The sequence below is a fragment of the Epinephelus fuscoguttatus genome, linkage group LG7 (assembly GCF_011397635.1).
Source record: "Epinephelus fuscoguttatus linkage group LG7, E.fuscoguttatus.final_Chr_v1".
NCBI lineage: Eukaryota > Metazoa > Chordata > Actinopteri > Perciformes > Serranidae > Epinephelus > Epinephelus fuscoguttatus.
The window spans coordinates 37,692,552-37,715,774 of record NC_064758.1 but is presented as its reverse complement, the minus strand read 5'-3'; the positions used below and the strand labels follow the sequence as shown (position 1 = coordinate 37,715,774).

Below are 23,223 nucleotides of genomic sequence, written 5' to 3'. Positions count from 1 at the left end.
CCAAAACCACTATTTTTTTCTTTACAGGCAATAATGGAAATAGCCTGGCTCTGGGGTTGGGTATTGGTTTGACACGTAAGTTTCAACTTCATCCTTTTACAGTAGATCAAGAATGTAAAGAGATAATGTTGACCCAAATAAGATCATTGTGTCCACAGAATAAAAATATGGGTAGTTAAAGTAGACCGTAAAGTTCTGGAGAAGGCACCATGTTCTTATTTGGGTCAACTAATAACAAAGAATATACTCATGTAGTAAGGGCTGTGTTTCATTTTGTCATTTGACTGTGGTTTGTGTTTTGTACATGATATCCATTTTGCCATGGAATGTGCATGTAAGGCTAAATAATATCAAATTTATATTCTCACAAAGAGCAGAGGTAATTTAAGGAGCACTTTCATAAAATAAAGTTTTTGGGATTACCAATCTAACACTTCTAATGGCATTTAAATGACACTACATTTGTTGGCCTCATGGCCTGTCATTTTTACATCATCGTCTTCAAACATCAATTTTGTTTTTCTTATCAAAATAGTCGTCATTGTTGCCCTCGTTTTCTGTGGATGGTATTTCTGTGGATGCCCGTGCCTCAAGACAAAGCGAGGGTAACACGTTTTATTCATTTATGCCAACTAACCCTTACAATGGCTTTGTCACTGTCGTGGCTTCCTCATCTTTTGTTCACATCTCAGTGCTTTGTATTTAGTCAGCATTTTCACAGTGTTTAAGCTCTTTGTCAAGTGCCATTAAGTGTTGCATGTTGAAGTTGTGTGCACTGTTGACTAAGGGTTTTCTCTACCACACAGTGTCAACGTTGTCATTAAGGGGCACTGTAGTAAGCCCTCAAAGCACTTAGTAGAAAGCCTCAAGTAAGGTCATAGTAAAGTCATTGTCTAGTATGCCATTTAAATTTTATATAAAATGTGATTATATAGTATCCCATAAAAGGTCATAGTACAGCATGTCATAGTATGCCATAAAAATGTGATAGTATAACATGTAATTAAAAAGAGTGATATAGTATGCCAGCAAAATGTCATAAAAACTTACAGTATAGTATATCATAAAAAGTTATTAAAAAATATAGTATAGTTTGCCATTAAAATTTCATAAAAATGTTATTGTATTGCATAAAAAAGTCATAGTTTAGTTTGCCATTAAAAATGCCATAATATAGTAATCCATAAAGAAAAAAATCCATAGTAAAGTATGTAATTAAAATACAGTATGTCGCAAAAATGTCATAGCATAGTTTGCCAAAAAAAAAATATAACAATGCCATAGTAAAGCATGTCATAAAAATGTCCATGTGAGGTATGCCATTAAAAGGGTCGTAGTATAGATTGTCATAAAAATGTCATAGTATGTCTTTAAAAAAACATTAAAATTCCATTGTATAGTAGGTCAATCCTAAAAAATGTATAGCATAGCATGTCATAAAAATGGCTTAGTAAAGTATGTCAAAAAATATATTAAAGTCATAGTATGCCAGTAAAATGTAAAAAAAAAAAACAACAAAAACATGAAAATGTCATAGTATAGTGTGCCATAAAGAAAATCATAAATGTCAAAATATAGTATGCAAAAAAAAGATAAAAATACCATAGTACAGTATGCCATAAAAACTCATTTTAAAAAATGTATCACATAACATGTCAGAAAAATTGTCATAGTATGCCAAAAAAAATCAGAAAAAATGTCATAGTATAGTATGCAAAAAAAAAGGATAGCATGTCATTAAAAAGGTCATAGCCATTAAAATGTAATAAAAATGTTATATTCAAGAATTGCCATAGTACAGTATGCCATAAAAAAATCATAAAAATTTCAAACTGTAGTTTGTCATAAAAAAAGTAAAGAAAAAAGAAAGCCCCCCCCCCAAAAAATTTAGTATGCAAAAGTCATAGCATGGCATAAAAAATGTCACAGTACAGCATGTCATTAAAAAAAAAGTCATAGTATACTATGCCATTAAATTTTCAATAAAAATGTCATCTCACAGTATGCCATAAAATGTAAGAAAGAAGTCTGTAGTTCTTGTTTGAAATTGACTTTCCGGTTTATTCAGTTTGTACATTGGCTATTTTTATCTGCAAAACAGGAAGTAGTGGTTTCTGGTATGTCTTGGTTCTGGAAACGTTTCTGAGCAAACACATTTCATTTCCTGTTGGGGTAGAGTTGTTTGTGTGACTCTTCAAAAGTCTTCAAAATTGAAGACTTGAATAAATCCTACCACACCGCTTCTTATAAAGTTTTGAAACTTAAGTATGCGTGAAGGTTTCACAGCTTGGGCCATGAGTCAATGAAATATGATGACAACGTGACAACAGAGTGTTTGGTGCTATTACTGTCCTGTATTTCTTCCTGCAGAAGAGGTGCGTGCTCTTCACCTTTGTATTCTATGTAAACAATGTGAAGAGCCCATACACTGCGTGAACATTGCGGGGTTTATTTTATTTTTATTTTTTTTTACAGTGATCTTGTTTTAAATTTTGGAACACCAGGAATATGAAACTGCTATTTGAACTTTAGTGCCCTCGATGATGCTGTGGTGACCTGTTGATTTCTGCTGTTAGAAATGAACAGGTAGCATTTTGCATCCCAAAGTAACACCCACACAAATTAGGATATTTGGGCTGTGGTGTGTGTGTGTTTGCGAGGTCTCCTTCAATGGGCGGTGTGTGGTGTTGTGGGTGAAGAGGCTGCTTCTCTGATCTTCCTTAAACTTGCTTCGCTTCCTATCTACCTCGTCGTGCCTAAGCTGCAACGTTGACCAGTCATTATTGGATTACAGCTCTCGGAGCGGCATTCCTGACAATGTGGTTCCAAAAGATGGAGAGGATGTAGCACTCTAGGTAAGAGGATGGACCGCCGAGGGCGCTTGAACTCGTTTATGCCAAATGAACAGATAATGATGTGATGACCAGGAATCGTGATGATGTAGGCAGATGCTTGAATGAATGAATTTCATACTGTCTGTCCGTGATGTTTCACTAATATTTTCCTCCCTTTCTCTATAATTTTATAGCTGCTAACTAACCTGTCGGACCACTTCCTGTGCTACTTCTCCTAAAACTCATCACTGTCATACACTTTGCCTAAACATGTCTAATTTAGATTACTTTTCTTTACTTCTTTTTTTCTCTGTAGTAAGCATCGCGGTCCTGCTGGTCCAATGTTGCTGGGGTTGAAAAATGTCGGTTGAGAAGAGGAATGTCACAGGACTTGTCCTGGAATGTACTTGTGCTGTCCACATGCACATGGATGCCACAGACTGAAGAAACTCCATGGCCATTAGTATCAAAAGCCGACCTGATATTCAGAAACCTCAACAAATTGAGCTCAATCCTATGTTTATGCTTTAAGCGGATTCTGTAGTTAGTCCACAATAATCTTCATCTTTGACAGGTCACTCATAACTAGGTTTTTTTTTCTCTATTCTGCATAACTCAAATCAGTAATGTCTGGGATGCCTTCCCTTTCCTTGACAGCATCACAGCAGCATGTTTCAGTGCTCTTATAATGAAGGAATGTGATTTCATGTTTATCAGAGGCCTGAATGCTCTGTATGAATATAAATGTTTGCACTGTAGCTCAGAGCACAGCTCAGCCTGACCAGTATAGCTCAGCTACACCAGTGGCTTAAAACAAGCAAAATCAGTTAGGAATATATGCATGCTCGACCTTAAACACAGCTGGTAGGGTTAAATTATTTCTGTTTAGACTAGAAACATTCAAAAATCAAAAGGCCTTGTTTACACCTGGTATTAACATGCGTTACAGTTGGATCACAGGTGGGGAGCTCCAAGTAAAGGTATAGTGCGTTGTCAATGCGTCCTGAGATTTAATCAAATGGCTGCATATGGCCATATTTTTTCAGCAGTGTGTACAGTATTTTGTCACATTGAAGGACCTTCTGCTAAGACGACATCCTTGATTATCCGACTCTCCCTACTGGATAAGTAAACTTTCTGTTGCTGCCATTACACAGGTTAGATGCAGTGCTGAAGGACCGTCTCTGGAGCAGCTTTCTTCCCAGCATTCCAAAATGTGCCCAGGTAGCAAAAGCTAACACAGCAACAACTATCAAACGAACAGACACCAACACCAAAACAGCTCAACTCTCTCTGAAACCGGTTAGGTAACGTTAGCATGTGATGCAGACAGTTAGCCCTGTCACTGAGTGTGTGTGTGTGAGCAGACTCTTAGCAGCTATCCCCAGTGTGGAGCTCGTGATCTTGCAGCATGACAAACCTCAGTCCGGTTAAAAACAACACATTTGATATTTGCAAAACAGAAGTGATGTACGTGTTTATTTGATGTTAAGAGTGTGGAAGTAAGAGAACAGACAGACATATAGCTGTCCTCTTAGGATCGGATCACCCAAGACGCACATAATACCAGGTGTAAGGACGGCCATAGTTCAACAGTTTTAGTTTATGCTTTAGAACACAGTGGATTCGCCTGTAACTATTTTGTATATCAGAAATGACAACATTTGTGTAGCTGAAATAGTTAATCCACCAGCAAAATCACTCACTCATATAGCCGATAAACCCGTCCTCCCATCACGTAGATTGAACTTCCACCTTTCCAGAGATAACAAAGGGATCTATAAAACTGTCCCAAACACACAGTGCCTGAGCAGAAGGCATGCTCTTTATGCCTTAATGCAAATTATGAAGTGTTTTAGCTTGTTGTGTGTCAATTGTTGTGTGTTTGTTAATGGAGGCCTAATTATAGGCCTGCCTTAGCTTAATGCTACTGCTAAATAATTAGCCATGTGTAATGTCATGTTGGGCACATTGGTTTTCGTGTCCTGTAGCTTCACCAGCTTTCAAAAAAAGTTTCCCATGATGTAAAAATAGAAAAAATTAAGTTCTAAATGAGTACATTATTTATTTTCCTCGTAAAGAATTGGTTTTGCAGACGTCTCTCTGCCACTGTCAGTTTGGTATTTGTTCACCCCCACACCACTCAAAGAAGAGGCAGGCTTTAAGAGTATTGAAATACGGGCTTTGTGTCTGTGTCTTACAAAGATGTATAGACTGTGATCTTTGAAAAAAATTGCACTTGCCTGGCTTTTTATCTTTATTTATTAAAATAAATTTGTGTCAGAACATTTCCAGAGTTTTGTATGATTTTGAGGCAGTCAGAAAAGTGCTATTTTGGCACTATCTTTTGTATTAATTAATGAAATAAACATAATCATGGACTGTGCTTTGAATTTTCTTCTGTAATTCAACCATTCTCTTACACACCTGAGGCTAGGTTTGACCAACCATAAGGAGCACTGGGAGATATGGACAGCGGGGATTGAACTACAAACCCTGTGATTAGCAGATAACCTGCCCTGCCTCCTGAGTCACAACTGACCAGACAATAGTGTGTTCCCAGTGTTTTCTTAATGTGCATACGTATGAAATAGAGAAGTTTGAAAGAGTCCCTTCAGGGCCTTTATTGAAAGTTGTAAAGGCAGCAGCATGGTGCAGTGGTGAGCACTGTTACCTCACAGCTACAGGGTTGTAGGTTCAGACTGACCAATGGGAAGGGGTGCCCTCATGTTTGTTTCTGATGGCCGATGGGGCAACTCTTACACTTCCCAGCTGAAATATGAGAGATCCCAAATTTTTTTAAGCTAATCATGAGAAATTAAGTGGAAACTGTCTATAGCATAATTTATCAGACTGCAGACTAAAGGTGGACCTTGGAAACATCTTGTATAGCTCTTGAACGTTGACTACTATTGCATAATAATGTCATAATTTTGTATGCCAAAGTGTAATCATAAAATTGTCCTTAAAAATGACGACATATAGTATGCCACAAAAAAAATAATTAAAAGTCAGTATATATCGTCTTAAAAAAACACTTTAATATTTTATACTTTTCATGGTGTATTATGTCACGGAAAAATCATACAAAACTGCCATAATATGTTGTGAAAACATCATAAAAAGTTTCTAGTATGTATTTATTTAGACAACATACTATACTATGACTTTTTTCATGATTTTAGACATGCTATACTATGACTTTTTTTTTTTTTTTTTTTTTTACATGATTTTGGATGACATATACCATGACTTTTTTTTTTTACATCATTTTGGGCAACATGCTATACTATGACTTTTTTTCATGAGTTTGGACGACATACTATACTATGACTTTTTTTTTTTTTAACATCATTTTGGGCAACATACTATACTATGACGTTTTTTCATGAGTTTGGACGACATGCTATACTATGACTTTTTCTTTTTTACATCATTTTGGGCAACATGCTATACTATGACTTTTACATGATTTTGGACGACATGCTATACTATGACTTTTTTTCATGAGTTTGGACGACATACTATACTATGACTTTTTTTTTTTTTTACATCATTTTGGGCAACATGCTATACTATGACGTTTTTTCATGAGTTTGGACGACATGCTATACTATGACTTTTTTTACATCATTTTGGGCAACATGCTATACTATGACTTTTTTTCATGAGTTTGGACGACATGCTATACTATGACTTTTTTTCATGAGTTTGGACGACATACTATACTATGACTTTTTTTTTTTTTTTACATCATTTTGGGCAACATGCTATACTATGACGTTTTTTCATGAGTTTGGACGACATGCTATACCATGACTTTTTTTACATCATTTTGGGCAACATGCTATACTATGACTTTTACATGATTTTGGACGACATACTATACTATGACTTTTTTTCATGAGTTTGGACGACATACTATACTATGACTTTTTTTTTTTTTTTACATCATTTTGGGCAACATGCTATACTATGACGTTTTTTCATGAGTTTGGACGACATGCTATACTATGACTTTTTTTTACATCATTTTGGGCAACATGCTATACTATGACTTTTTTTCATGAGTTTGGACGACATGCTATACTATGACTTTTTTATATGATTTTGGACGACATACTATACTATGACTTTTTTCATCCTTTTGGACGACATGCTATACTATGACTTTTTTTCATCATTTTGGACGACATGCTATACTATGACTTTTTTTCATCATTTTGGACGACATGCTATACTATGACTTTTTATATGATTTTGGACGACATACTATACTATGACTTTGTTTTTACATGATTTTGGACGACATACTATACTATGACTTTTTATATGATTTTGGACGACATACTATACTATGACTTTTTTTTTACATGATTTTGGACGGCATACTATACTATGACTTTTTTTTACATGATTTTGGACGATATACTATACCATGATTTTTTTCATCCTTTTGGGCGATATGCTAGTCTATGACTTTTTTTCATGATTTTGGACGACACTGACTTTTCTTTCATGATTTTGGATGACATGCTATACTATTGAGCGACATACTATCCTGTCACGTTTTTTCATAGTATAGTATGTCATCCAAAAAAATGAAAAAAAAAAAAAGTCATAGTATGTCCTCCAAAACGATGAAAAAAAGGTCATTGTATAGTATGTCGTCCAAAATCATGAAGAAAAGTCATCGTATATGATGCCACCTACTCTTACTGTTATTATTAGTCATAATTCCAAAGGACAGAGGGATGTCGTATGCTGTAAAGCCCTCTGAGGCAAATTCTGATTTGTGCTATTGGGCTTTAGAAATAAAATTGATTGAATGATAGTATGTCGTCCAGAATCTTGAAAAAACGTCATGGTGTAGTATGTCTTCAAGAATTATGAAAAAGTCATAGTATAGTATGTCGTCCAAAATCATGAAAAAAGTCATAGTATAGTATGTCGTCCAAAATCATAAAAAAGTCATAAAATAATAGTATGTCATCTAAAACCATGAAAAAACATCACAGCATAGTATGTCGTCCAAAATCATGAAAAAAAAAATCATAGTGTAGTGTGTCGTCCAAAACCATGAAAAAACATCACAGTATAGTATGTTGTCCAAAATCATGTAAAAAAAAAGTTATAGTTAAGTATGTCGTCCAAAATCATGAAAAAACGTCTTTTACGGCTGTGTATGTGTTCTATGCTGCTGTCCCTTTTTCCCCTCCTTTGCAGATCTGACCAGGTGTGCTGCATTACCTAATGAGGTGCAGCACACCTGGCATGGAGAAGGTGCTTAAGAGCTCCTGTGCCAGCAGCAGACGAGAGGGGCTCTGGTGTGGGGACTGCTGGTCCTGCTGCCTCTCACTGTGGGAGTTTTTGTCGTCTTGTCTACTTGTTTTCATTCTAATAAATCCCATGGATTTGACTGTTTTAGAGGTGTTGATGTGGATATTATTGGGTCAGTGATGAGTTTTGTTAGCCCCACAGGGCCGCCTAAGGGTGGGACATAACAGGTCAGAGTATAGCATGTCGCCCAAAATCATGAAAAATCTTCATAGTATAGCATGTCGTCCAAAATCATGTAAATAAGTCATAGTATGTCGTCCAAAATCATGTAAAAAAAGTCATAGTATAGCATGTTGTCCAAAATCATGTAAAAAAGTCATAGTATGTCGTCCAAAATCATGTAAAAAAAGTCATAGTATAGCATGTTGTCCAAAATCATGTAAAAAAGTCATAGTGTAGCATGTCGTCCAAAATCATGTAAAAAAGTCGTAGTATATAGCATGTCGTCCAAAATCATGTAAAAAAAGTCAGTATAGCATGTCGTCCAAAATCATGTAAAAAAAGTCATAGTAGTATGTCGTCCAAAATCATGTAAAAAAGTCATAGTATAGCATGTCGTCCAAAATCATGTAAAAAAGTCAGTATAGCATGTCGTCCAAAATCATGTAAAAAAGTCATAGTATAGCATGTCGTCCAAAATCATGTAAAAAAGTCATAGTAGTATGTCGTCCAAAATCATGTAAAAAAGTCATAGTATAGCATGTCGTCCAAAATCATGTAAAAAAAAGTCATAGTATAGTATGTCGTCCAAAATCATGTAAAAAAAGTCATAGTGTAGTATGTCATCCAAAATCATGTAAAAAAAAGTCATAGTATAGTATGTCGTCCAAAATCATGTAAAAAAAGTCATAGTGTAGTATGTCATCCAAAATCATGTAAAAAAAAGTCATAGTATAGTATGTCGTCCAAAATCATGTAAAAAAGTCGTAGTATATAGCATGTCGTCCAAAATCATGTAAAAAAAAGTCATAGTATAATATGTCGTCCAAAATCATGTAAAAAAAAGTCATAGTATAGTATGTCGTCCAAAATCATGTAAAAAAGTCGTAGTATATAGCATGTCGTCCAAAATCATGTAAAAAAAAGTCATAGTATGGTATGTCGTCCAAAATCATGTAAAAAAAAGTCATAGTATAGTATGTCGTCCAAAATCATGTAAAAAAGTCAGTATAGCATGTTGTCCAAAATCATGTAAAAAAAAGTCATAGTATAGTATGTCGTCCAAAATCATGTAAAAAAAAGTCATAGTCATAGTATAGTATGTCGTCCAAAATCATGTAAAAAAGTCATAGTATAGTATGTCGTCCAAAATCATGAAAAAAAGTCATAATAGTATGTCGTCCAAAATCATGAAAAAAAGTCATAGTATAGTATGTCGTCCAAAATCATGAAAAAAAGTCATAATAGTATGTCGTCCAAAATCATGAAAAAAAGTCATAGTATAGTATGTCGTCCAAAATCATGTAAAAAAGTCATAGTATAGTATGTCGTCCAAAATCATGAAAAAAAGTCATAGTATAGTATGTCGTCCAAAATCATGTAAAAAAGTCATAATAGTATGTCGTCCAAAATCATGAAAAAAAGTCAGTATAGTATGTCGTCCAAAATCATGTAAAAAAGTCATAGTATAGTATGTCGTCCAAAATCATGTAAAAAAAGTCATAGTATAGCATGTCGTCCAAAATCATGTAAAAAAAAAGTCATAGTATAGCATGTCGTCCAAAATCATGTAAAAAAAGTCATAGTATAGCATGTCGTCCAAAATCATGAAAAAAAGGTCATAGTATAGTATGTTGTCCAAAAATCATGAAAAACGTCATAGTATAGTATGTCGTCCAAAATCATGTAAAAACGTCATGGTATAGTATGTCGTCCAAAATCATGTAAAAACGTCATGGTATAGTATGTCGTCCAAAATCATGTAAAAAAAGTCATAGTATAGTATGTCGTCCAAAATCATGAAAAAAGTCATAGTATAGTATGTCGTCCAAAATCATGAAAAAAGTCATAGTATAGTATGTCATCCAAAATCTATGAAAAAAGTCATAGTATAGTATGTCGTCCAAAATCATGAAAAAAGTCATAGTATAGTATGTCGTCCAAAATCATGTAAAAAAGTCATAATAGTATGTCGTCCAAAATCATGAAAAAAAGTCAGTATAGTATGTCGTCCAAAATCATGTAAAAAAGTCATAGTATAGCATGTCGTCCAAAATCATGAAAAAAAGTCATAGTATAGCATGTCGTCCAAAATCATGTAAAAAAGTCATAGTATAGCATGTCGTCCAAAATCATGAAAAAAAGTCATAGTATAGCATGTCGTCCAAAATCATGTAAAAAAGTCATAGTATAGCATGTCGTCCAAAATCATGTAAAAAAGTCATAGTATAGCATGTCCTTAAAATTTAGTATAGTATGTCACATAAAATTATAAAAAACAGTCATAGTAAAGTATGTTGTAAAAAACAATGCCCTAGTATATTATGTCGTAAGAACACTATAAAAAAAAAGAAATAAAAAAAGTATAGTATGTCATTCAGAATCATCAAAAAACGTCACAGTATAGTATGTCGTCCAAAATCATGAAAAAAAGTCATAGTATAGCATGTCGTCCAAAATCATGTAAAAAAAAGTCATAGTATAGCATGTCGTCCAAAATCATGTAAAAAAAGTCATAGTATAGCATGTCCTTAAAATTTAGTATAGTATGTCACATAAAATTATAAAAAACAGTCATAGTAAAGTATGTTGTAAAAAACAATGCCCTAGTATATTATGTCGTAAGAACACTATAAAAAAAAAGAAATAAAAAAAGTATAGTATGTCATTCAGAATCATCAAAAAACGTCATAGTATAGTATGTCGTCCAAAATCATGTAAAAAAGTCATAGTATAGCATGTCGTCCAAAATCATGTAAAAAAAGTCATAGTATAGCATGTCGTCCAAAATCATGTAAAAAAAGTCATAGTATAGCATGTCCTTAAAATTTAGTATAGTATGTCACATAAAATTATAAAAAACATAGTCATAGTAAAGTATGTTGTAAAAAACAATGCCCTAGTATATTATGTCGTAAGAACACTATAAAAAAAAAGAAATAAAAAAAGTATAGTATGTCATTCAGAATCATCAAAAAACGTCATAGTATAGTATGTCGTCCAAAATCATGAAAAAAAGTCATAATAGTATGTCGTCCAAAATCATGAAAAAAAGTCATAGTATGTCGTCCAAAATCATGTAAAAAAAGTCATAGTATAGCATGTCGTCCAAAATCATGTAAAAAAAGTCATAGTATAGTATGTCGTCCAAAATCATGTAAAAAAGTCATAGTATAGTATGTCGTCCAAAATCATGTAAAAAAGTCATAGTATAGCATGTCGTCCAAAATCATGTAAAAAAAAGTCATAGTATAGTATGTCGTCCAAAATCATGTAAAAAAGTCATAGTATAGCATGTCGTCCAAAATCATGTAAAAAAAAGTCATAGTATAGTATGTCGTCCAAAATCATGTAAAAAAGTCATAGTATAGCATGTCGTCCAAAATCATGTAAAAAAAGTCATAGTATAGTATGTCGTCCAAAATCATGTAAAAAAGTCATAGTATAGCATGTCGTCCAAAATCATGTAAAAAAAGTCATAGTATAGTATGTCGTCCAAAATCATGTAAAAAAGTCATAGTATAGCATGTCGTCCAAAATCATGTAAAAAAGTCATAGTATAGCATGTCGTCCAAAATCATGTAAAAAAGTCATAGTATAGCATGTCGTCCAAAATCATGTAAAAAAGTCATAGTATAGCATGTCCTTAAAATTTAGTATAGTATGTCACATAAAATTATAAAAAACATAGTCATAGTAAAGTATGTTGTAAAAAAAAATTTTAAAAAATCAACAATGCCCTAGTATATTATGTCGTAAGAACACTATAAAAAAAAAAGAAATAAAAAAAGTATAGTATGTCATTCAGAATCATCAAAAAACCCACAGTATGGTAGGATAGTATGCAATGAAAAATTAAAATAAAAGTCATAGTTTAGTATTTCAGGAAAATAATCATGTAAAAAAGCCATAGTGTATTATTCCATATGTTTAAAATACAGACATAGTACAGTGTGTCATAAACAAATGTCAAAGTACAGTATGTCATACTCGCTTTTCTTGTTAGGGATCATGGGTGTGCTGAAGTCTATCCCCACTGACACTGTGCGAGAGACAGGGTTCACCCTGGACAGGTCACCAGACTATCACAGGGCTGACACATAGAGACAGACAACCATTCACACTCACATTCACACCTACGGACAATTTAGAGTCACCAATTAACCTGCATGTCTTTGGACTGTGGGAGGAAGCTGGAGTACCTGGAGGAAACCCTCTCTGACACGGGGAGAGCATGCCAACTCCACACAGAAGGGCTCCCCCACCCCTGGTTCGAACCAAGAATGCTCTTACTGTGAGGCCACAGTGCACAGTGCAGTGTGTCATATCAAAGTCACAGTATGATGTACCATAAAAAATATTAAAAATGTCATAGTATAGATCAGAGCCTGTAAAAGTGCTGCATGTGGGCACCTGGTCTCTTGTCTATAGCTAATATCAGCTGTAGGTGCAGAGACTAATAAAAAAAAAGGACTCCTCTAATATTTAATGTCACAGTGCCACCTTGTGGATTTGACTCGAAATTGTTCAAATACACCTTTGATCAATATGGCAGACAAACATCCAGTGGTGAAATGTCACAAGTACATCTACTCTAGTACTGTACCTACGAACAGTTTTAAGCTACTTGTACTCACCTATTTCCACGCATTGCTTCATACTTTCATCACATTTTAAAGGGAAATATTGTACTTTTTACATGACTACATTTATAGTATATGACTGTTTAGTTACATTGCAGATTATAGTTTTAAATAGAACATACATACATATTTTAGTAATAGTAACACTAAAGCAAAATGCAGAAATTTTACTTACAACGTATAGAGTATTTTTACAGGGTGGTATTGTGACTTTTAGAATCTGAATGGTTTTTATTACCAAGTACGTTCGATTATACAAGAAATCTGTCTTGTCAAAAAGTCATTTTAAATAAATGTAATTTGCGTCAAAGATCTGAATAATTCTTCCTCGATTGCAAACATCCAGATCCAGGATAAGAATAATTAATGTTTAATTCATAATTTCACACAGTCACTTGTAATTTCACCACAGTCGATTTGCAGTCTGTAAAATAAACAGCGCGGCTTACTTGCAAAATCCTCCTCAAGATGAGATGAGATCTGTCCTTCACTGTAACCGATTTCAAATGGTGCTAGAAACAAAAGCAGACTCTGAACACCAAAAGAAATCGGTCAACCTTGGAGAGAGGACAAAGAGCTTGAGCTGTCAGAACGTCAGTGCAGACCGGTGGTTAGTAGCTCGGTGAGTCGTGCTTCAGGGAGTGATACCTTTATCTCCGGACTCCTCTCATGACACTTCACAGCTGCCTGTTGCTGGCCAGTGAAAACACTTCCCACCCCAAGAACACTGATTTCAAATGGTGCTAGATAGATGACAATACTCTAAGCCACCATCTGAAACCAGCTTCCAAGAGGGGCGCGTCTGACAAAAGGCATCCTTCTGTGGCGTCAAACACCCTCAAATCTGAAAAGATAACGGAAGAGAACATTAATCATAGCTGAAAACAGTGCAGAATGGACCAGCAGGACTCCCTTCAGGGGATTTCAGAAACATTTCAGTCAGACTAATTGAAACAAAGAAATTTGAGAGAACAAAAGGAATGGTTCGGATGCAGCAGCACACACACACGTAGCTTGATATCTGCATGTACTGTAATTAAAATAAAGCCTTAGAAAGACACTGAAGATGTGAAGCAGCTTGTGATACGGCAGTAGCGCTGGGGGAGAAAGCCCAGACTTGCCTGTTTGGATTGAAATATTCTCATTATTAAAGTGTAGATTTTCAAGACTGGAAAATGTGTTATGGAATCCGGGATTGAAAAAACTTAGAGCCACTGTAGTCTCAGCCCACACAGCATATTCTTTAAAGTTACTAATGACTGTTGCGTATTAACAGTTAGACACCTTTTTCTCATTGGGTATCTAGGACTGGGTATCATTTAAAGTATTATAATATCAGTGTCAATATAAGTACCCTTAAAGCTTACGTACCCTTATGACATTTGCAATATTGACTTCCTTTCCACTTTTAAATCCCACCTGGAAACACACCTTTTCAAGCTGGTATATTCAGTCTGATTTAATGGTGAGACACACATTGAGACTTGCACTGATGATGCTTTTATACCTAGTATTTCTAATTACAATTTTTCTTTAGTCATTTTATTAACAAATCATGTTCCTCTGCCTTCTCTGTTGCCTTGTAGTATTTCTATTGGCGTTACACAACCAATCAGAGCTGAGGAGTCTCTAACGCAGCTGTCAATCATGTCATCACTGCTCCTGAACTGCAGTCGAATATGAATCAAGATTCACTGCATTGCCTATTTCTTAGGGCTGGGTGATATGACTTCAAATCAACATCACGATTAATTGAACATTTTACCTCGATTACGACTCATGAACGATTATTTTGTTTTCGTTTTTTGCCCTCGTAGTTCACTGACAAGGTTTGTACTGTAAATATGCTCAACTATTACAGCTGGGATATTATTTCTGATGAAAGTGCACATCTTATCACTGTGATTTTAAAATAATTAAAGGAAACACACAGATGAACTATTTTCTTGAATCTTTTTCATATCATGTAGCCTCTGTAAATGCTTGTTTTATCGAGAGCTGCTTTGTAGAGGCACTTGTTGCTGGGCACCAGCGTTGGCAGGTGGGAAAAGTAGGATTATCGTACCAGAGACTCAAAATTATCGTATTTTGAGGGAAATTATCGTACATCTGTCATAACCAAAATAACAATCCTACTGATGCGCTATAGGCAAATATAGTCATTCTAGTGTTTACTTTTTTGGTTTACTTTTTTTTTTCCATTTTCTTTGCTTCTGTTTTTCCTCTTCTTCTTCTTCTGTTTTGAATCTCATTCTCGCTCGACTTCCTGATGGGTCCTAGCTCCTCGTGGGGCGGGTACAGCTGACCATTCAGCCAATCGTGCTCATTGTTCAGAGACAAACGTCACCCGTATCTCACGCTAAGCAAAGTGCGATTGGCTGGAAACATGTCACATGGGTACAGATGCCTTCAGGGCTCACAAAAAAACTCTGGCATACTGATTACAACCACACATTCATGAAATGGTCAAATTATCGTACATTTGGCCTTTTTTGGGATTATTGATCGTACATTGTACAGAGGGCCAAATTATCGTACAAATACGATAATTATCGTACACCTGGCAACGCTGCTGGGTGCTTGTCAGTCTCTTTGTTTTTTTGAGCCGTGCACTGATCGTATTTGGTAACGTGATAATGCTCCTAGTATTGAAACAGATTGACGGTATTACCTTTGGTCACTGAAATGGTTTACATTTGATTTTGTTCTGTGTGGTGTCATCTTCACGAAAGCCAAAATGTGTCCAAACGTTGCTTCCTTCATGATGCTTCCAGGTTGCCGACTGGACGGGATGGAGTCACATGACTACACACGCAGTAGTACGTTTTTAAGGGGACGGTACATGGACACACACAGTGGGGAAGGTGTTAACAGAATGTAAAAAAACCCCAAAAAACCCCCCCACGAAATTACCAACATGGGCAAGATTACGTCGGTTAGAGGTTCTGAATGTCAGTTTCAATTAATTTTCAATTAATTGTCCAGCCCTACTATTTCTCCCCTTAAAGGAAATGGCCACTTTAAAATGAAAATACAGACAGTACTTACTGACCCTCATGCCGACAAGTAGTCCAGTGCAGTTTTTTAAAACACAAAACTCATTCGGGGTATCGGAGGATAACAGCTAGCCGGGATAACAGCAACATTTGAAGTGCATGGAACCCACATTTTGAGAATGTAATAAGTCCAAGTGCCCTGAAGCCGCGGCATGCGGCATTTCTCACCATGCTCAGTTAGCCTACCCTTCTGGCGTGCTGTGTTTACATGGTAACTCGCGCAAGACTCGAGAACTAGCACCACCACTAGCCATCAGCTAGTCTCGCGCGAATTGCCATGTAAACACAGCACGCCAGCAGGGCAGGCTAACTGACCATGGTGAGAAATTATGCTATAGAAGTGGAGTAAATTGCGCCTTTTCAAGTCAATTTTGCATGCCACGGCTTCAGGGCACTTGGATTACGACAGACGAGCCTCCGATACCCCGAACGAGTTTTGTGGATTAAAAAACTACACTGGACTTCTTGTCGGCAGGAGGGCTAAAAAAAAGTGGCTCTAAAGTAGCCACTTCCTTTAATATTTTTTCAGAAATATATTTAAATGTACTGTTTTGCTGTAAAATACGAACTTTTCTGACCAGGCCACCATGTTGGATACTAGGGCTGCCACGATTAGTCAACTAATTGATGACTAATCGACTATTAAAATAATCGGTGACTATTTTAGTAATCAGTTTGAGTCATTTTTCATAGAAAAGTACTATAAAAGTACCCCAAAATACTCTTATTGCAGCTTCTTACGTTCAGATATTGGCAGCTTTACACACTCTCCCGAGACAGAAACCCTTTGGCGTGAGTATGAAACAAGACATCAGATGACATAATTCTGGGGTTTGGGCGAGACAGACCGACATTTTTCAGCATTTTAACACATTTTTCGATGAAATGATTAGTCGACTAATCGAAGAAATAATCGACATATTAGTCAACAATGTAAATAATTGTTAGTGGCAGCCCTATTGGATACAGTTAAACTTCAGTACCAAACACCGCATACCAACTGGACCAACCTTCTCATTTTACAGAAAACAGTACGTTAGAATATATTTCTGAAAACATCTGAGGTGAGAAATAGGCAATGCTGTAACAATCTTGATTCATATTTGATCAGCGCTGCATGGTTTGACAGTTTGACTGCAGTTCTTGAGCAGTGATTGACAGCTGTGTTTGAGATTCCTCAACTCTGATTGATTGTTGCTGACAGTGCTGCGGTCTGATTGTCATACATGCCACTAGAGGCAGTGGGAGGGGAGGAGGAATATGATTTTTTTTCTTCCACAGACTGTCTCATGTATGTCGTTCAGAATGTAGTGTCAGTTTCAACAGATATGACAAAGTTATTCTCATAAAAGTTAGCAACTGTAGTTCTAAACTGACGACGGCTATAAACGGGTTAAATGACAGAGTCAAACTGTTTCTGTGCTGGTGTTTGTTGGAGTTTGCGGGGGCTGTTAAATGTCTCGGTGCTGGATGTTAGCTGCTGCTGCTACTGTGTTAGCTCGTGCTAACCAGGCAGACATTGAGCTAACCATTTGCTGGGAGGAGAGCAGCTCCAGAGAGCAGCAACAGAAAGGTTACTAACCCAGTGGGGAGTCTGGACGGTCTGGGATCAGACTCCCAGTGCAAAAAAAGGTTGAATGCAGGTATCATTAGACTAGAGCAATTGGTTAGTTGTCAACTATGAAATTAACTGTCAACTTATTTGATAATTGATGAATCAGTTAGAGTAATTTTTAAAGAAACAATTTCTCTGATTACAGCTTCTTAAATGTGAATATTTTCTGGTTTCTTTACTGTTTTTTGACAGTACACAGAATATCTTTGGGTTGTGGGCAAAACAAGATGTGAGGTTGTCATCTGCGGCTTTGGCAAACACTGATTGACATTTTTACCATTTTCTGACGTTATAAACCAAAAAATGAATCTATCAATCCAGAAAATAACAGTTAATTGCAGCCCTATTGGAGAAGTTTCGATACCACTTGGTACTGGGTTATTTTGGCCGATAGTATCAGTACCCAGCCCGACTTTTAACACTCGTCACCTGAAGTCGTGAAAGGACTGGAGTGGTACAAAGAGAAATACATCTCTTATAGAACAGCTTATTGTAAGTATGAAAAATACCCATTGCGTGTCCTTTTTGTAGATGTGAATTATGCATTAACCTAACGCCCACGAAAATATGGCACAAGTATGCATGACATTTAATCACAACAGACAGTTACACTGTTTCCTTCTTTCAGCTGGCAATGTTGAAATAAGATCTATGAGAGGACAGCGAGGAGATAACAGCTGTTAGATGCGCTGTCGTGTTAAAGTCTTGGTTCATCTGGAGGCCTTACCGTTTGCAAGTAGAACAATTAATTTTTTAAACAATGCCTCATTGGTCTCCATTACGCTGATGAATTAATAATAATAGGCACAGTAAGCTTTATATTTGTCTGTCTCTACCTTGTTTTGCACCAGGATGATGTTCCAGGGGAAGCCTGACAGCATCTCGGAGACTGTCAGAGACCTCAAATGTGATGCACTCTGGGATGGTTTAGACTCATGCTGGTGCCCAGTAAGAAGTTTGAGTCACCGCCCTGTTTCAGGACAGAAAGCAGAGAGGAGGGAGGCAGATGAAGGGAGAGTGATGAAATGGAAAACCACTGAGAAAGCACCAGAACACCTCTCTCTCCCTCTCTCAATCTATTTCTCTCTAACACGCCCACACAACTGATCTGATACTTGATCCAAGCTTCTCGGATGTGTGAAAGGGCCAAACAAGAAGAGACACACAAAACACTGCCACTGCACGTCTTTCGGGCTCACCTGCAGCTCTATGCAGACGCACTTCGACGAGTCCTCTTGTCTCTGTTGCTGCGTAGAACAGTGGGGATGATGGTGCGTTGCTCTCCAGCCACTACGAGGGAAAAAAGCAAGGAAGTGGCAGTCAATCGCTGGCAATGAGAACCATGACGCAGACACGCAGCTACAATACACTGAGAGGGTGGGGCAAGGACAGGTAGTGGCCAGTTCACTGACTTGTTGCCAAGTGCTTCAACAAAGTACAAAACTACCCAACCGTTTATAATATCCCCCCCCCGCTGTTTTTACTCTTTGCATGCAGGTGAAAGGAGCACTAACAAATCATTGTCTTGCTTCAAACCCATGTCTCTCCAGAACACACGCCCACACACAGTCTGCCTGCCTTCATTTCTTCATGTTTACAATGACAACTCCCACAAATACTACTTGTCTCGAAACTGACTAAAGCCAAATCAGACGAGCCGAGCCCCAGCCTCAAAACATCAGATGCAATTTACTTTGAAATTCACAATAAGAGGAAGGACAAAATCCCCACGGCCCTTACAAGTCCTTATCAGGCTTCAGACGGACCAGGCCAAGCCTTTTTTTTTTGGCGTTGTGGGGGTGTGTAAGGCCATGTATGTGTATGTGTGTGTGTGTGTGTGTGTGTGTGTGTTTGCACTGTAGCCACAGTGACGGCTCTGATCAGAGGGCCTGTCTGTCCGTAGGTGTCTGGTTCCTTCGCCTGGCTGGCTCAACCCAACCCTGTCAGTTTTCTTTTTCGGGTTGTTTGTTGCTTGTGTGCCACTGGACCTGTTGTGTAATGCTTATAAAAGATTTAAAGGGACAGGAGGCCTTCGGAGAGCGGTCAACGACGGAATCAGGATGGTGCTGTGAGGCACCCTGGGGAAGCCCATAGGGGGTGAATACCCTCACAGCGGTCCTCATTTACAGAGAAACAGGAATATAATACCTGCAGTAAATCGCTGAGTGAGTAAACTGCAGTGAAACATGCATGATAAGCACTTTGTAAGCTCACTGTTGTACTTTCCAACACATCTACAAAATACTATAAAGTCAAAATACAGAAGAAAAAAAAAAACCACGCGCATCATGATTCAACTGTCTGCACTGAAGCCGGAATAGTGTATTTCTGTCTCTTAGTGTGTGTCACGACAGCGCCTTGTGTTGATGTGTAGCCTACACAGACTGGTGGACTAACTAACTGTAATGTTAACTCATTCATAAGGAATGACCCCCCCATCGAGGTGAGGTGACTGGCTTAAGCGCTGATGCTGAGAATCATCTTCTTTCTTTACGACGGTCTTTACAGAGGAAAGAAATAAACAGGCAGTGGTGGTATACAGTGTGTTATACCATCAGCACATTTAGAGGATAGAGAGCCAGAGAGAAAGAGAGAGAAAGACGCTGACTGTAGAGGCTGGAGCTGCAATGCAGACCATGGGCAGCCACACACGCTCTTGCATCATCTCGGAAATGTGGCATATTTTGGACGTTGGACTTCGAGCCAGGAGGACACGAAGACCTCTCTTGTCTGGGGATTTAAAATCCTCCCTCATCGCAGGTGTCAGCGAGTGTCAGGCACGCACACGATGCAGAAGATGCTGAGCGGGGCTTTTTGCACTGACGGTTCAGAGCGAATAGGAAGGCCTGAGTAACAGTTTATTTTACAGGCCCTATCGTTTCCCATTATTTCCTAGAGAGGAGCTGATAATGTCGGTGTAAAGCTGTAGGAAAGATCCTGGAAGGCACTACATAATTTAATATTAATTGAGACAGTGTCTATTGGAACACTTCCAATTAATTAATTCTGATTAATTGCCAGAGCAGCCGAGAGACTCAGGTAACATGCAAAAATTTTAAAAATGTCCACAGGCAGGCATACGGAGAATAAAATGTTGTCTTCAAACATACTCACTCTGGTTTAAATCGATCTATGTCAGATTTTCACAGTCATTAATATTTTAGCAGTTCTTTCAAGGAAATTCATCTGGAGATCAAAACACGGTTATAAACACAACACTAATAACCAAACTGAAATAATGTCTTAGACCAGTGGTTCCCAAATGGTGGGTAGTGGTCCAAAAGTGAGTCGCTTATGGTCCATTCTGAATGGACCATAAGCGACTCACAAATGTGGCAAGTTTGTCAAAAACACACACTTATTTTTAAGTACAGTTAATTTCCAGCAGTATTTTGAAGTGCCGTTTCCTGCTGTAGAGTGAGTGACTAACCGACAGCTACTTGACAGAGACAGAAAACCAGCTCGACGACGTGGCCAAACGCAAGTATGACGCTGAATGTATTAAACTGTGAGACCTCAAACTAATGACTCAGGAGAAATCTGGACTCTGTGGCTGGAATAGTTCGGAACAACTGTCTTAGACCACTGGTTACCAACCCCCATTGGTAGTCGCCAAAACTTCACAGGGGGTCGTGAGGCCGTCTCAATTTTAAAAGTCGTGAGAAAATATACATCTAGGCATTTCATTAATTTCTACAAAGAGAACTAAATGAAACTGTAAAAATTATACAGTATAAAGTTCCTATAAATATGGGGCACCAAGTAGCTCAGTTGTTAGCGAGGGCATCCTGTGTACAAAGGCATCGTCCTTGCCGCAACGGCCTTGAGTGTGATTCCAACCTGCGGCCCTTTGCAACATGTCATCTGCTCTCTCACACCTACGTCTGTCCTGTCTAATAAAGGCAAAAGCCAAAAACGGTCACTATTTAGCTTAACTGTACAGTTTGTCAACTGTTCTGTACTATTACTATTAGGCATTGAATATAATATGAAATATCCATAAAATATTACACTTAGTCAGGGGTCGCAGTTTACTTAATGATAGAAAAAGGGTCCTTTAATAAGGACAAAAGTTTGGAACCACTGTCTTAGACCACTGTCTCTATTTTCCGTGTCATTAGTCCACATTTCAGCTCTATTCAGTAAACTACTGAGGAAATAATTAGGAAATCGTAGCACCTGTACGACGATGTGTTACCAAGTCTGAGGTTGGCCCACTGCGTCAAATGAGACAAGTACAGATAGAAATGTCACCATCGGCTACACGATAGTACTGATATGAGGAAAGTATGCTACAACATTGTTAAATATCACAATAAGAATAATACGTGTGATAAATGAACAGATACTAAAGTGTACTGCTTTTATGCTGCCTTCAGTATCCTACTAAAATACAACAAGCTGCTCATTAAATATTAACAAAAGAAAAGAAAATTATCTCCAACATTCTTTTATGAAACAATTTGAAGACCCAGCCGAACACAAAAGGCACCAATAAAAAAACAGTGACAGATTTTAAAGTGCTTCTTTTCCTGATACTCTCTTTCAACTAACTCAAACAATCCCTGAGTACAATATCGCAGTCTTCTGCAATGTGTTTATCACTCAAGTTGACAGCAAGATGATGATGAAGGTACAATAAACATTTCACAAGAGAAACACAAGCATAAAACCCACATAGGGGAAATATTAACGGGTCAACACGTATAAACATACAAGGTACTGATGTTTCCATGGAGAAGTGTTTCTGCGACTGCAAAGCCTTTGTATCAGAGAAGAGTGCTTTTAAACCAATCAGATGTTGAACTCCAGCTGCTTGCTCGTACTAAGCCAATAAAGTGCTGCTGTGCAGCTTGTGGAGTCAGGGGAGCTCCTCCCACCCAATGAGAATCCAGCTTTGGCACGATGGCCTGTGATGCAGCAGCTTTAGGAAGTCCAGTGCATGTGAACTGGAGAGAAGCCAAAGCAGAGTCACCAAGAGAGCAAGGTAAACAACTTCCCTCTCTTTCTCGATCTCACTCTCTCTTCCTCCTCTCCTCTCTTTCTCTCCCTCTCTGATCCTCAGCCATGACATTTAGTCCCTTCTGCTGCTCCCTTTCTCCAAGAGAGACAGACAGACAGATAAAAAGATAGAGAGAGGAAGGGAGAGATAGAAGCCGTGGACTGGCTGAGGTGAAGTCCAGCCCTGAAATGACTGCGTCACCATCTCTGTCTCTCCTAACTACGCAGAAACAAATGTGTCTTGGGAAGGGTTTTGCCAAATCCCAGTGGCCCTGGAGGGTGAAAACAAATCACATGACACAAGTGCCACTAGCCACAGACACCAAGCTGATCTGTTGTCTGATAGCAACATACAGCTGGATCCCACCCAGCCCCTGCCTTCATACATGCCTACCTCCCCATGCTCACTCCTCAACTCCATCAAGAGTTAAACACAACAAGTAGGCCGGCAGTCAACAGTTCCAACACAGACACATATACATATATATCTATATACGTATGAAGCGACGTGAAAATTGTTATCCTCTTGACCGAAATCAACGAACTTATCCTGTCGTTTCTGAAGGCTGCTGTAA

General features: G+C 37.5%; 2 protein-coding genes across 4 annotated transcripts in view; one reads left to right on the top strand and one right to left on the bottom strand.

Annotated features, from left to right (window-relative positions):
* Positions 1–5,220, top strand: part of rca2.1 (regulator of complement activation group 2 gene 1) — a 46,421-nt gene extending 41,201 nt beyond the window's left edge. The window contains exons 25-28 of the mRNA XM_049580997.1: positions 28–75; positions 536–605; positions 2,795–2,855; positions 3,151–5,220. Coding sequence (XP_049436954.1) covers positions 28–75; positions 536–605; positions 2,795–2,855 — 179 coding nt within the window. The 3' untranslated portion in view covers positions 3,151–5,220. The remainder of the gene's footprint in view (positions 1–27; positions 76–535; positions 606–2,794; positions 2,856–3,150) is intronic.
* Positions 1–23,223, bottom strand: part of cd34 (CD34 molecule) — a 286,734-nt gene that overhangs the window by 207,940 nt on the left and 55,571 nt on the right. The window lies entirely within an intron of this gene.